The sequence below is a fragment of the Pongo abelii genome, chromosome 4, assembly GCF_028885655.2.
Source record: "Pongo abelii isolate AG06213 chromosome 4, NHGRI_mPonAbe1-v2.0_pri, whole genome shotgun sequence".
Taxonomy (NCBI): domain Eukaryota; kingdom Metazoa; phylum Chordata; class Mammalia; order Primates; family Hominidae; genus Pongo; species Pongo abelii.
The window spans coordinates 16,889,251-16,904,286 of NC_071989.2; the positions used below are offsets into that span (position 1 = coordinate 16,889,251).

At 35.0% G+C, this 15,036-nt stretch overlaps 1 protein-coding gene across 5 annotated transcripts in view; it reads right to left on the bottom strand.

The window, feature by feature from the left end:
- RETREG1 (reticulophagy regulator 1) overlaps window positions 1-15,036 on the bottom strand; it is a 150,707-nt gene that overhangs the window by 3,321 nt on the left and 132,350 nt on the right. For 2 of the 5 annotated variants that reach the window (XR_008525153.1, XR_008525155.1), the window contains exons 4-9: window positions 13,461-13,587; window positions 11,134-11,218; window positions 9,066-9,203; window positions 8,340-8,404; window positions 7,968-8,094; window positions 4,863-5,450 (exon numbers count right to left, since the gene is read on the bottom strand). Coding sequence is in view for 2 of the 5 variants with exons in the window: in XM_024247510.2 (XP_024103278.2) it covers window positions 4,957-5,450; window positions 7,968-8,094; window positions 8,340-8,404; window positions 9,066-9,203; window positions 11,134-11,218; window positions 13,461-13,587 (1,036 nt within the window). In the remaining 3 variants the exon portion in view is untranslated. Of the gene's footprint in view, window positions 1-3,367; window positions 5,451-7,967; window positions 8,095-8,339; window positions 8,405-9,065; window positions 9,204-11,133; window positions 11,219-13,460; window positions 13,588-15,036 lie in introns of those variants that run through there. The other 3 variants (XM_024247510.2, XM_054555427.1, XR_008525152.1) reach the window with 2 other exon arrangements.

The window sequence follows — 15,036 nt, forward strand, 5'->3', positions numbered from 1 at the left end:
GAGGTCTCTCCAGAAGCAGAGGCCACCATGCTTCCTGTACAGCCTGCAGAACGCTGAACCAATTAAATCTCATACAAATTACCCAGTCTCAGGTATTTCTTTATAGCAATGTGAGAATGGAGTAATACAACCACCTATGACAAAGAAAATTAATTTGAAAGTATTGAAAATTAGAATTCCTTCTGTATATCACGGCGTAGCCCTTAAAATAGTTGACATAATTCTCAAATTACTAGAGTTATGGTGCACGCTGTAACAGTGACAGTACACACAGTAACATGGTTCTTGTTTCAGTCTTGGAAGACTTTGGAATATTCATCCTTGATAATTACATAATTTAAAATAAAAGCTAATAAAGTTGCCTTCAAGTCAATTTGTATGCCGATCACAATATTCTCTTGTGACAAGTTTACTGCTGTTCACATTCCTATATTGCAGTGGCACCTTGGTTTTTAAAAGGAAGGCTACGAAGGGGATTGGGTTGGTTGAGGGTAACCTTTGGTGGGGGTAACAAATATTGAAATATAAAAACTAACGTACACTTATCACATGGTTTACAGTTTCTGTGAATGCTGTGTTCATGAAAACGTTAAGTCCTGTGAGAGATTTTCAATCCCCAATTGTTTTGGCTGTCTACATATGCAAAGTCTTAATTTAATAAGGAATTGAAATTTACAGCAAAGCCTGTTTACACAGCATTTAAAACTATAGATCAACTGGTTTCTGCAGTCTTTAAAAAAAGAAAAAAAACCTAAAATAAAATCAGTATTTAATACTTAGTGAAATTCTGTTAAACTACTTAAAATCATGATCGCTGTTAAGGTATCAAAAAACAAAACCAATATACTAGTATGATACATTAGAAAGAGAATAGGCTTTGGGGTCAGGCTGGCTTTTTCCCCGACTAGCTATGTGACCCTGGACAATTTATTTACCCTGTTCTTTGGAAAAATGTTAATACCACTTAACTGTAGAGTCATGAGGATTAAACAGGATCCTGTTTTCTATGTCTTAGATCAAGACTTCACATACTTTTCCCGTAAAGGGCCAGAGAGTAAATAAATATGCTTTGTAGGCCTGGGTTCTCTGTCACAACTAATCGGCTTCATTGTTATAGCATAAAAGCAGCCATAGACAATACATAAACAAATGAGCATAGCTGTGTTCTAATTAAACATTATTCACAGATGCTGAAAATTGATTTTCATTTATTCTCATGTCACAAAATAGTCTTCTGATTTTTTTCAACTACTTCAAGATGTAAAAAATCGTTCTTAGCTTGCAACCCCTAAAAAACAGGTAGCAGGCCAGATTTGGCCCATGGGCCATAGTCTGCCAACCCTAGCCTTAAGACACTTAATCCTTGTAATTCTGTGAAGTAAATAGTACTACGTTTTTATTTTGTAGATGAGGTAAATAGGTATGGAGTTATTAGGTGACCTTCTCAGAGTCCCATAGCTAGTAGATGTTATAACCACATAAATTACTATTATAGAACCTTACGCTTGGTCCACAGAATCAACTGAAATAGTAGACAGTTTTGCAACACTTCCATCCATTAATTCCACAAGGATTTCTTGCACTATGAGGCTGATACAGTGCTAGACCCATTAAAAGAACCTTATGGTTCTTGTAAGCTGTTCCTTGTTGATTGCCTTTGTTTTAATGTTTAAAAGAATGGCTCAGTTGAAACACAGGCAGGAAAAAAATCAGTATCTTGGTTTTCTGCAGCCTTTCCACACACACACACCCTCCCCTAACGTGCTTCAGATACTTTTTTTCATTCATTCTCTAAACATCCGTGTGTGATCAGGTAAGAATTAACTTCCCTATTTAATGTTTGGGGAAACAGGATGGGGCTTGGGGACGTTGTATGACTCTGACAATGTGTCTTAGGGCCATAATATTAACATGAGAACCAGAACTCATATTTTCAACATCTTTCTTAGTACAAATGCTACAGTGGAAATGGAGGAATAATACACAAAAATAGAGCTTTGAGGCTTTCTAATTTCATCATGACACAAATGATCTAAGATAACAGTAGTTCAGTAAAGGTTTTCCGAAGAATTTCCTATCTTGCAATGAACACAGCTGGAGCAGGGTAAAGAAGTATACCCATCTAGATTATAAACAGATAATATAAATGTTAAAATCACATTTTTCTTAAATGTGGATTTGCTTCTTGACTAAAATTAGTGGCATGCTGGCATTTGCCACTTTTTTAAATGGAAGAAAGTTGCATTTATTTCAAATATAAGAGTGAGATGCCTAAATATGTTGACTATATTTGCCAATTACAAAACCTTATAAAAGTTTTCCTAATATTTTATTAAACTGGGAAGCAGGCAGTTAAAAAAAAATCCCTTCTGAAGCTATGTAGGGTAAGAAAAAAACAAAGGTATTTCAGAATGAGAATATTCAAGCCTGGATTGATCTTCCAAAGCGACCTTCAACTTCTTGAGCACTGCTTTACTGCTTCAGATTAAAATACATGCTCAACGTATGCTACTGCCATTGTGTGATTTTGCTCAGAACTTTGTATAGGAAGTACACAAAACTTTTCTACAGCTTTCAGTTTTAAAAATATATATCCATGGTTCACATTTTAAATACTTCAGTCCACTTAGATTGTACAAACCACTCATTATCAGTTCTTTCAGATGTTGGGGAAATATTGCTATTTATCTTCTCATAGTAAAGGACATGCAGTCCTCTACTACACTGGATCAATCACAGATGAAATGTATCTGCTACTTCATCTTTTAAAACCAGAAACAGTGACCCCCCACCACCAAAACACACATATACACAAACAAGAACTTTCAACATCCTTGTGTTTGTTTGAATTAATAGTTGTGAGAAAGTACCATTATTGTATTGTGTAAATTTGTAGTCATACAGTCATACACAAATATTAAAATTCATACAGTTATAATGCTGCTGTCCCTAGAGAGCTGGCATGTCTCCTCGATAGTGGTGATAGCACATTTTTCTACCCTACCAACTTCCTCCCGTCCTCACACCCTTTTAATTTGTAGTTATTAACATTTTATTCTAGATTTATTGTTCATACCATCACAGATTATCAGCCCTTGAGTTCATCTTCCTGTAAGGTCATCTAGTGACTTATATTCTTTAATTACTTGGATTATTTAACTTTTTTTCTCCCCAGTGAAGAAATGGAAATGACCTTTAACTTTTCTACTTTATAACCAAGAATATTGTTTTAAAGAAAGAAACACATAAAGAAAGAATACTGGTAACGACTATTTTATAAATACGTAACTGTATTTTTCTTCCTGTCCAGAAACTGTTATCGAATAAAATTCAGGTATAGTCCTCCAAAACCCACACAGTTCAGAGATTTTCAAACACCAGGTTTCCATTTGTATTAAAATGGGCAAGATAATGAAGGCACAGGCTCACTTTGTATCAATAAAGGACATCAAACACAGTCATGAGGCACTAATGACATAAGCAATCACAAAAAGCAAGTGTTCAAAGTCTTCAGTAACTCTTCTCCCTTTAACATTTGGCAAAACTCAGTCCAGATATTTTAATACCTCAGAAAGAAAAAATAAATAAGAGTAGCTACATTAAAATGTCAGATTACTTATAATTAGTCTTTAGAAATATAAGGGATAAAATGAAAGGAAGAGAACACAGATTTCCTATATTCTTGGATTATCCTTCCTTTCTGAGGGTCTCAGATGTCTCTATGCATCTGCCAAAATGCCAGCTATACCTGAAGATTTAAGAGATTTTTGGTAGTTGCTGGCATGGTCCCTCGACACTTAAAGTTTATATCACAAAAACAAAACTAGCTTGGTTTCAGCTCTTTAGTCCTTTGTTAAAAATCATAAATCAAATTTGGTTATTTAAAAGTGATCTTAAAAAGTTTAAAGGAAAATATATATATTCTATCTTCCCAATAAGAAACATTTCATATTTATACTTAAATGGCAAATAAATATATTTTAAAGCCAAGCAAGTTCCTCTCCTCTATACAGACTAAGAAAACAGAGTTATTATATCTTTATTGCTGATGATCACATCACTCATATCAAGAACTAGTTTCACAATTTTAGGAGACTTTTTTCATGACATAATATAAAAGATAAGGGTCTAACTTAAGTCTGAGCAGGCAGTATAGAGCTGTGCTCCCAACATCCCTATCACAAACATGACGAATGAACAACAAAACAACTGAATCTGTTTACATCATAACCATTGTCTATGTGATACACAACTGCTTGCTTTCTATGGGTTAATACCACCCACTGCAAGACTAGAGATGGCAGTCAATGGAGCATGCTGCTTTACAAATAAGCCTAAGTCTACAACTGCAGAAATAACATGGAAATGTTTCAGTCTATCCAGAGTACTTAAATATACTTTTAAATTTTTTCCTAAGAAATTAATTTTGATAGTATTCCCCAAATCCTTCAACTAAGATACCTTGATAATTTCGGTCTTTTTTACATCAAAATCTATCAGTTGAAAAAAAAAATTTTCCAGGTATTAGGAATAAGGAAGCTAATAACAGCATGTATTCACAATTAATTGTTAATATTTTTCAATGAGTTACAGTAAACTGTTTTGCATGCTTGAAAAACTGTAAAGAAAAAGAATACTTATAGGAGGATTTTAATAGTTTGGTTTTTGTTTTTTCCTTTTTGCTTTAAAAACAACCCCTAATATTTATCTCTGACAACACAGTGGTGTGTATAAAGTTCATTTCCATGCTTATTACACAAAAATAAAGATCAGAAATATCAATCTATCAGTGTCAGCTGATATATATCCAATTAATTCACTGCAGGAGGGAAAATAAAACAAATCTAATCATTAAAGCTTACAGTTCAATTTTTTTTCTTTTCCTTTTTTTTTTTTTTTTTCTTGTTCGAAATTTTTTTGGTGTTTTTTGTGCTCTGTTGCAAGCTGATTCCTAGATTAATGGCCTCCAAGCAGATTTGAAAGGAAACCTGAAGACTTCTTATTTTGCTGTGCTTCTGCTTCCTGGTCTTGTGTAAGTCCCAATTCACTCTCAATTTGATCCAGCTCTGACTGGTCAAGTAGTTCAAAGTCATCACCTTCTTCAGTGTCTGTGTCCTCTTCTGGGATGGGGGCAGCCTGAGAAAGTGCTTGCTGCACACCCTCTAACTGGTCTTTGATAGCTGCAGTCACTGCAGCTGTGATAACATCCCCAGCCAGGTTGCTCATCAGGTGAAAGGTTTGGTCACTGTTCAGAGGAAGGGTGAGACCAGCTGCTGATTGTGTCTCTTTGCTTGGTCTGTGACCACTGTCCAACCGTTCCTTCTTTCTCTTGAGCTCAGTGGGCAAACCAAGGCTTAATTCATCTTCATCATTTGTTCCCGTGCCATTTTCTAGAGATGGAAAATCTGAAAGATCTCTAGAGAAAACTTCCTCACTAGGTCGGTCAAGATCTGTGAAATGGATAACAGAAATTCAGACTTAAGCACCATAACAAATTTCAAATAAAAGTGCTGTCTAAAGATATCTGACTTTAATCTGAACCCTCTGGCAACCTTGGCATTCATCTAGCCTCCTGGGTCAACTTGAATCAATTTAACCACATACTGAACTCCTCCTAATCCTGCAACACTCTTTCTCCACAGGGACACAAATACTACACATCCCTCTCCATATTTAGCTTTCCTCTTAAGCACAAAACAGTGTATTTACTGACTTAACATTCACCTTTGTCTGATATTAGCTTGAGGTTTTGACTAAAGTTTAAGCATTTACTATAAAAATTCCCCATCCTGCTCCTAGGGTGGGAATTATCTTAAGCCAATGAGTACACATGTACATGAAATTTAAAATTTAATAAGAAGAAGTTTCCTTGGGTTTTGGTTAATATTATCCAGCCTCAGCATTTTCATACATAGAGATCTATTTCTCTATGAAATTTAATAATAAGAAGTTTCCTTGGGTTTTGGTTAATATTATCCAGCCTCAGCATTTTCATACATAGAGATCTATTTCAGTGTCTGTAATCTGTGTTTGTTTCAAGCAATAAAAAGAAGATACTGCTCCTTCTATTCCATATAACCCAAGAGTTTATGGAAACATTTGGCTCTCTGTAACTATAGCTGAAACTGACCATACCAAGATTTAGGACATCTGGAAGCAATGTCACATTAGAAGGCTGATAGATTATATTGTTTTTACCTTTCATATAAAATATTTTAATATAACAGTTAACTCCCTGCAACAGTGATTTGAAATCTTCAATTAATGAAAAGCTTTATATGTGGCTTGGATTATTATTGTCTCTTTTGTTGAATAAATCTGAGATGGGATGCTTAAGAACAAGGTACTTGTTATTCTTGTTCTTTAAAATATGACCTCAAATTGTAGGTACTGAAAGCTTGTAGAGCTTGAATGACCTTCAGCGATGCTCTTGTTCTAATTTAAAGGTGAGGAAATTGAGATCCACAAAAATTATGTCACCTGTTCAAGGTCATAAAGTTAGGTAGTGACAAAGGCAAGACTCCACTTGGGTCTTCCACCTTCCAAACCCATCTTCTTTCAAACACTGCACAGCCTCCCTCCCTCCTTCCTTTAAAAACAGAAAATGTCTTTTTGGAACATAAGTATAAAATAGTTCATTCACCCTCCTCGTTTATAATCTGCTCATATGTTCAGTATATGGCCAAAACAAGGTAATCCAGTGAGACTAACAAAAGTTAAGTTACTGTACAAGCATTGACTCTCAATTTAAGTTTTGGATATAATTTGCATTATAAAGAATACTGTGCTGTCCTGTTTTTAATTGTACTTATTATAAACAAAGAATATACTGGATAAAGAAAATGTGGTACACATACACCATGGAATACTATGCAGCCATAAAAAGGAATGAGATCATGTTCTTTGCAAGGACATGGATGGAGCTGGAAGCCATTATCCTCGGCAAACTAACACAGGAACAGAAAACCAAACACTGCCTGTTCTCACTTGTAAGTGGGAGCTGAATAATGAGAACACATAGACACAATGGTGGGGAACAGCACACACTGGGGCCTGTCATAGGGTTGGGGGTGGGAGGAGGGAGAGCATCAAGAAAAATAGCTAATCGATGCTGGGCTTAATACCCAGGTGATGGGATGCAAACCACCATGGCACATATTGACCTGTGTAACAGACCTGCACATGTACCCCTGAACTTAAAAGTTAGAAACAAAAAAAAATAAAAATAAAAAGCTTTTTTAACTTTGAAGACAAATGTGAGAAACTCCGGAGTCAGCTTTGGACTCAGGGAACTTGACGTCCATACTTCAGCCCCTTTTAATGAGGACTAGGCCTAAATGTGTAGGATTAGCATCTATCTTTCTCTCCCACATTATCGCTTAGGACATTTCAAAGACATTTCAGGAGGTAATTTTTCTAATTTTTGATTATTTTGTTTTCAAAATAAAGGCAAATTTGGACATATGACTGATTTAGATTCTTTTCCCTCATACTTTTTAAAAAACAGCTTTTGATAATTCATGCACCAAAGAAACACCCTTCTAAGGTATACAATTCAGTGTTTTTTAGTATATTCACAAAGCTGTACAAGCAGCATCACTATCTAATTCTAGGACACTTTCATCATTCCAAAAAAGAAATGCATACCAATTAACAGTCACTCACTATTCCCTCCATCAGTCCATAGCAGCCACTAACTTAATTTCCCTTTATATGGACTTGCTTATTCTAGGCATTTCATATAAATGGAATTATACAGTATGTGGCATTTTGTGTCTGGCTTCTTAGCATGTTTTCAAGGTTCATCCATGTTGTAGCAAGTATCAGTACTTCATTTTTATAGCCAAGTAATATTCTACTGTATAGATATGGTGGTAACGTGTTATTTACCCATTCAGTATTTGACAGAAGTTAAATAGTTTTGTATGCACTCATAAAAATAAATGTATCCAGAAATATTAGCATACCATCAGAAGTGTCTGTCTGTGGAGTGTATCCTTCTGAAAGGTTGAAGGTCCCATTATCAGTCCAGGATACCTCTGAGACGTCTGTGTCAGACACAGATAACTCTTTGGCAGCAACTGTGAGGCTAATCTGTGTTAATATAAATAAATACCAGCGGCACATTTTAAACTGCTGAAGGGAATATTTTGAAAAATCCATACGAACCCCCAAAATGACAGAGTAATAAAAACCAAATGGATATTTTTATTTTGAAATCATTCAGTCATCTTACAGAAATATGAGGAGTTTATTAGGAAGATCATTCAGCTTTGTATATGTAAATACATTTACAGTCAAACCACACAGGAACAAATTGAAAACTAAACAAAAAATACCTTAGGACAAAGAGCTGAAAAGTCTAATTCACTGTCATCTTTGTGACTTTTTTCTTTATCTGCTTCTGTTGAAGAAAAATTTGGAAGCTTTCAGTTTCCTAGCCAACTGAGACATAGTGCATTTATTTCATTATGTATTCTTACCCCAAATTTCTCATATTCTCCAAATACAAATATATATTTCTCATATTCTCAACTACAAATATAATTAAATGTTTGCACATAACAAGCTTCACATATTTGCAAAGGAAATGATCCACATTAGTGGCTCTCTTAATATTGTCCCTGAAACAGCAAAAGCATCCTCCCTGGGAACTTTTTAGAAATGCAGATTCTCAGGCCCTACCCTAGACCTACTGAATCCGAAACTCTGGGCTGGGGCCTAGCAATCTATCCTTTAATTTCCTGTATTTTCTTTTTCTTTGTGATAGTCCAACCCGAAATAAAACTAAGTAAATCATAAGTAGCACAATAAAGAGTGTTGAAGCCTTTTCTTTCTCCCCTGATACTGTGGATTAAAAAGTCAATTTATTTAATTGTATATTTGAGAAAAGAAGGAAAGCCCAAATAGGAAAAGGGTATATATAACTTTGAGGGAGATTAGCTTCTATAATAATATTTAGTAAAAAGCTAAAAGTATCCTCAAATGTATTAAAGGAATTTCCTAAAAATAGCTCACTAATGTCTCATTTCATGCGTAGAATCTAAAATATAAACTTTACCTACCAGATCTCTCACGTTTCTTCTGATTAATATATTCCCCAATTCCAAAATCCAGTTTCAGCAGAACTGACTTAATTTTGCTGTAAATTTTTTGTCCAATATCATTACATCTAAACAATGGACACAAAAATGCACACAGTACTGAAAGAAGAAAGAGAGTAGTGGTAAAATGCCTTTCCTTTCAAAAGGCTACGTACATTTCAGTATTTCACAAAATGCTACATTTCTTTACTGAAAAACTTAAGTTTTTTTAAGGGAAATATCGCTGTGAAATAAGTTTATAATTTCTATTCTTTTTCTGTAAGGTAAACATCTACCACCACCCACAAACACACACATGCATACCCACACTCACACAATGCTCACAGCCGTTGCTTCCGGTGCAGTTAGATCAACTCCCTCCTTTCAATCCTTTTACTCTCAAAATTTATAGAAGAATTACATGCCTTCCAGACAACAGTCCTGGTTTAACTGTGTTGATTCAATGCCATTTCACCATGGGAAAGTTATTAGCCTCTCATCAATAATATTAGGATAGTAACATTATTTCTTGGGGTTGTTGTGAAGCATAAATGAGATCAATGCAAACCATCTGAATAATGCCTTGCCCAAATTATTCTTTCATTCCCCAGTTCTCTTCTCCTTTACCTCCTAAACAATGTCATCACGAGGCTGATGTTATATATGACCTCTTTTGGGGAGAATGGATTTGAGCTCTGACCATTTGCCATTTGCATTATGCATTAAGAACACAAAAAGAAGCAAAGATTGCCACACTCTAAATATTGTATTCCTAATATTTATTTCTTTGTTCTTTTTAGGAAGTGTCCCATATTATATTTTAAAATAGGAGCTACAAACTCAAATGTCTCTAGAGGCCAAGAAATTGTAGGTAAATTTTAAAATCCATTGTAAGAAAAATTGGAAAATATGGGGGTATGTTAAGTGGAGAGTGCCTGCCCCATCGAAAGGTAGCAATGCCAGATAATAGTTTTCAGGTGGAGAAAATCCATACTTTTTCATAACATTTTTGAGTGATCATTGATGTATAATAAAATACATGTATTTAAAGTGTACAATTTGATAAATTTTGACATATGCATACAACTAAGAAGCCATCACCATAATCAACATAGTGAACATGTCTACCACCCCCAGAAGTTTTCTCATGTTTTTATTCATCCTTCCCTCCAGTCTCCTGCCTCTTCTCCCTGCCCCCACCCACCTCATCCCCAGGCAACCACTGACCTGCTTTGTCACTAAAGATTGTTTGAATTTTCTAGCATAATATATAAATGGAATCACACTCTTTCATCTGGCTTTGTCTACTCAGTCTAATTATTTTGAGATTTATCTTTAGTGTTGTATGTATCAATTTTTAGTGCTAAGTAGTAATCCATTATATGGATATACCACAGTTTGCTTACCCATTCATCCAATTGATGGATGTATGGATTATATTCTGCTTTTGGCTACTACAAATAAATCTGTTATGAACATTTATGTCTTTGTACCTTCATTTCTTTTGGGTAAGTACCTAGTTGTGGGATAGCTTTGTCATGTAGTAGTTTTTAAGAAACTGCCAAAGTGTTATCCAAAGTGATTTTAACATTCTACCTACCCCGCAACAGTATGTGAGAATTCCACTTGCTCTGCATCCCTCCTAATACTTGATATGGTCAGTATTTTTAATTTTAGCCATTCTGGTAGGGATGCAATGGTATTTCATTGTGGTTTTAATTATTTTTTTGAGCCAAAGAACATGCACAAAGGTGAACATGTGGGTGTGTTTTTGGGAGGTGGGGCATACAGCTTTATGTATAGTTTTACTGACAAAATTTAACATAAAATTATTCACTTATAATTCTACCTTTTGCAGCTATTCTTCCAATTTTAAAATAGAGACATGTCTCTAGGAAAATGGAGAAACTTTGTACAGCAGGAGATTAAAGAATAATCAACTTGCATTATAGTTAAGAACTCATCCCCCCTCTTCAAACTACACGTCTGTTGACCGTAAGGTGATACCATATGCATCACAAAACTTAGCCATATGTTCTACTATACTTACACAGTAGATAGCTGAGTATAACCCCAGGAATGTAACTTCCCAAGATCGTAAAAAATGTGCACACACTACAGACCAGGAGACAAAACTGGAAATAATAGAAATAACATGGGATAGTTACGCATAACACCAAAATATTTTGGAGCACAGGATACACACACAATTGTAAATCTATAAGTGACCGGTATAAGTGACCTATCTGGTTATTACAGATTTTTTCCAAAGAGCATTATTTTGCACTAAGGGCTGACTAATGACTGCTGCATTCAACCAGCCTTAGTCCATTTCAACACTTGGTAATAATTATTTTGAGGACACAGGAGCTAATTTCTGGCACAGAGAGTGACAACTCCCATTACTCATGCCTATGGCTATATTACTGCCAGGTGCAAGAGAACAGAAAACTATTATGTCCCCAGAAACTTCTTTTACTTCGCTCATTTAAGGAAATTAATGCGGCCTAATAACTACATCTGAAAGTTCAAACTACCACTATAAGCCCACTGAAATTCATAAAAACACAGCAAAACATGTTACAGAAATTAGAGGTATCTACACAAATCTAACGTAATTTGCACAAATCTAATGTAATTTATAGATGCTAAGCTGACAGGATAAATTTATGGCCATCACTATCCTCTTTCCTAACCATATATACCACTCAAATTGACCCCACTTCTAAGTCACCTAGAAACAAACTGCCATTGAAATGAAACTCCTACAGTGACATGTTTATTTTCCTTCTGTCATTTGTGGTTAAAAAATCTTGAATGTTTTAAGAAATTTAAAAACATCAGAAAATATCTTTAATTCCCTTTAGAAACATCAAGGCAGAAGAATTTTCCCATAAAGTCTTCACCTGATTTTTCACACTCCAGTCTTAAACTGTCTTACATTTTTGCATCATCTTTAAACAGTGATAGTAAATTAAACTGATAAGCAAGCAAAGGAAATTCATTAAGGGAGTTTCTAAAAGATACAGGAGGAAGGAATACATACCTCTGACCAATAACTGATGATGATAAAGAGCACCAAGGGGTTTAAATCTAAGTTTAATTTTGATTTTTCATTCTTTAGTAGAGAGTTAATAAATTAGTCAAAAGTAGATTAGATGACTTGTGGAACAAAATTAAGAGCTGTTTCTAAAACAGCAAGGGCCCTTGAAAGAATCTGGAATTCTATAAATGAAATGGAAAGTCCATAAAAGTCAAAGGAACAAATAAGCCAAGAAAAGCATTACTGTATCCAGAATTTAGTTTTACAAAGGGATTTCATATTATGCCCCACATTTGTAGCATCATAATTTTAAGCTAATTGACTTGGGGCACATTAATGCAACCCAATGCAGAAGTTTTAAGTTTAGAATCTTCCAAAAATACATTTAATCACTTCAGTAAAATCAACGTCAACAGCACATCATGCTCCAAATATAGGTATCTATGCTAAAAAAAAAAAAAATGCCTTCAATGAATAAAAAAATGCATCCAAATGCAATACTGCCACTTTAATACACTCAAAATGTCTCCAAGCATAGTTCTATTATTTAATACTATTGAAGTTATGATATTGCCTATACAAGGTACAAAGACAGAGATTTTCAATGCTGACATTCCTAGCTCTTCATTCTATCCACGGGTGGATATTCAAGAAACTTGAAAGCAACACTGGAATAGACAAGGTCTATCAAGCTACCAAGCTATCAAGATAGTCGATCAGAATTAAAGCTGCCTTTACACATAAAATAATACAAGTATATGCACCACTCCATGTAATCTCTTTCCAACCACATAAGACATTTCCCCCTCATGGGTTTTATCTTCATTGGAAAAATACTCATTTTGTTTATATAATCACTATGAATGTTTTTGCCAAAAGTTCTCTTTCTTAAATAAATAAATCATACAAGAATCTCCACTTTTTAGCTTGAAAATAAGATTCAGTTATCTCCAAAAGCACAGTCAAAGAACTATGTATTCATTTCATCTCCCTTTGACTTCAGCACCAGGCTAAATAAGATAACTGAAATTCTTAAGACTTTGTTTTCTCCCTAGTCTTGCTGATAAGACCAATCACCGTTCATTTTAGCTAATGAGCTAGATAAATATGTATAAAATGTAAAACCAATCCAATTTCAAAATGTGAGGCTGAGGATTATCTAGTGTTCGCACACTCACACATCTGAACCTTGCTGATAGCAGCTTTTATGGCATATGTTCTTAGTACATTATATTTAAAATTGGAGAAATCTGACAAGCTGATAAAATAGGTTAGTTCATTTGTTTCCAAGTAACTGAACATTTTAAAACATACTCCTTTACTGGAAAACTTGCCTTGCCAGGGCTCTGCTGTTTAAAAAGAGACATTTCTTGAAGAAATATGCTGAAATTCATCCATGATTCTGCAATACAGTGGCTGAGCCTGGGTCTTTCATCTGGTTTGGAATTGATAACTTCCCAGCTAAAGAGACAAAAAGAAAAAAATATTACTGAACTTTGGATGATTCATTCAACATTTATGGCTTTGGCAAATATTTATTGAGCATCTACTGTTGGCCACACCCTCTGGAAAAGCCCTGTGAATTCAGAAGGGAACTATCCAGACACCTGCTTCAGGAAACTCACGTGCCAAAAGAAACAATTAGCTGTCTAATTAATTGTTGGTTTACAATCAGGGAAACACTAAGGGAGAACAGGGTGAAGCTTAGGGACATATTTAATGAAGAGTCATTTTAAAACTCAGATATGGGATGGATCAGCAGGTTAATCATAGGGTTCCAGATAGAACAACATGCAATATATGCAGAGGCCCTGGAGTGGGAAGGAGCTTAAATGTGCTATCCTATTGAGTCTCAACATGGCTCCAGCAAAGTCAACCAGAAGAAAAACATGTAAAGCTGGAGAGGTAGGAGGAGACTAGGTCATGGAAGGCCTTGTAGGAACTTCTTAGAAACGTCTTAAACCTTAAGGGTTGGGAAACCACAGTACTTTTAGAGAAACCTTGGAATTAAGCATATAATATTAAGAATAAACACCAACAATGTATTTTCAATATATACCATGGTTGGAAAACTCTATAGAAAATTTTTAAAAGGATCTTACAATATCCTCTATTTTTCCAGAGTACATTTTCCTAATCATCATCTAGAATGTGTTGAGTGTGATGCATGGGCCGGCAAGGAGCTTTCTCCCTGCCCTCATTTTCCACAGGAACCTCAGTGAGCTAAAAACTAGAAACAATCACTCCAGGAAGAAGACACATGTAAATACATGTCATTCCCTAACATTACAATGACATAAAGCTTAATTCCTGCTCTTGCAATCCTAACTCATAAAAACATACCAGTTCAAACAAGCCCTGTTAAGAATCCTCAAATTCATTCATTTAAGAGATTATTAAGAGATATGTGCCTACCATGTTGAAGGCACTGCCACAGAGCTATGGATATGGCAATAACAAAAGCAGCAAAGTTTCTAGCAGAAGACAAGAATTGTTAGTGAACTATCATCTGAGCTATGGTAGGGTACCAGGGTGAGGATGATCTCTGGATTCAATTCCAGTAGCTCTAAGACAAATCAAAACTACCTTTGCCCTTAGATGCTCAACTATACAGAAGTTTATGTACATACAGATTCTGTGACTTTTAATATATTTTGAATAGTAAGGCAATTTGTAAATTACAATTCCTTTTTATAAAAATAATTTTAATCCAAGTTTAAATGAGTGCAATAGCATATTTTAAAAGGGGGGAAGTATACCATTTTCCTTCCTCTTTGTTCTTTCAGCCTCAACTAATGCTCTGGAGAGTCACTGAGCTACCAGTTGTCCAGGCTGATGTTATATTCCTACAGGTAGATTTCCTGTCTGTCAGAAGAAATGAACATTTGGGGATGGTTTATGCATCCATTA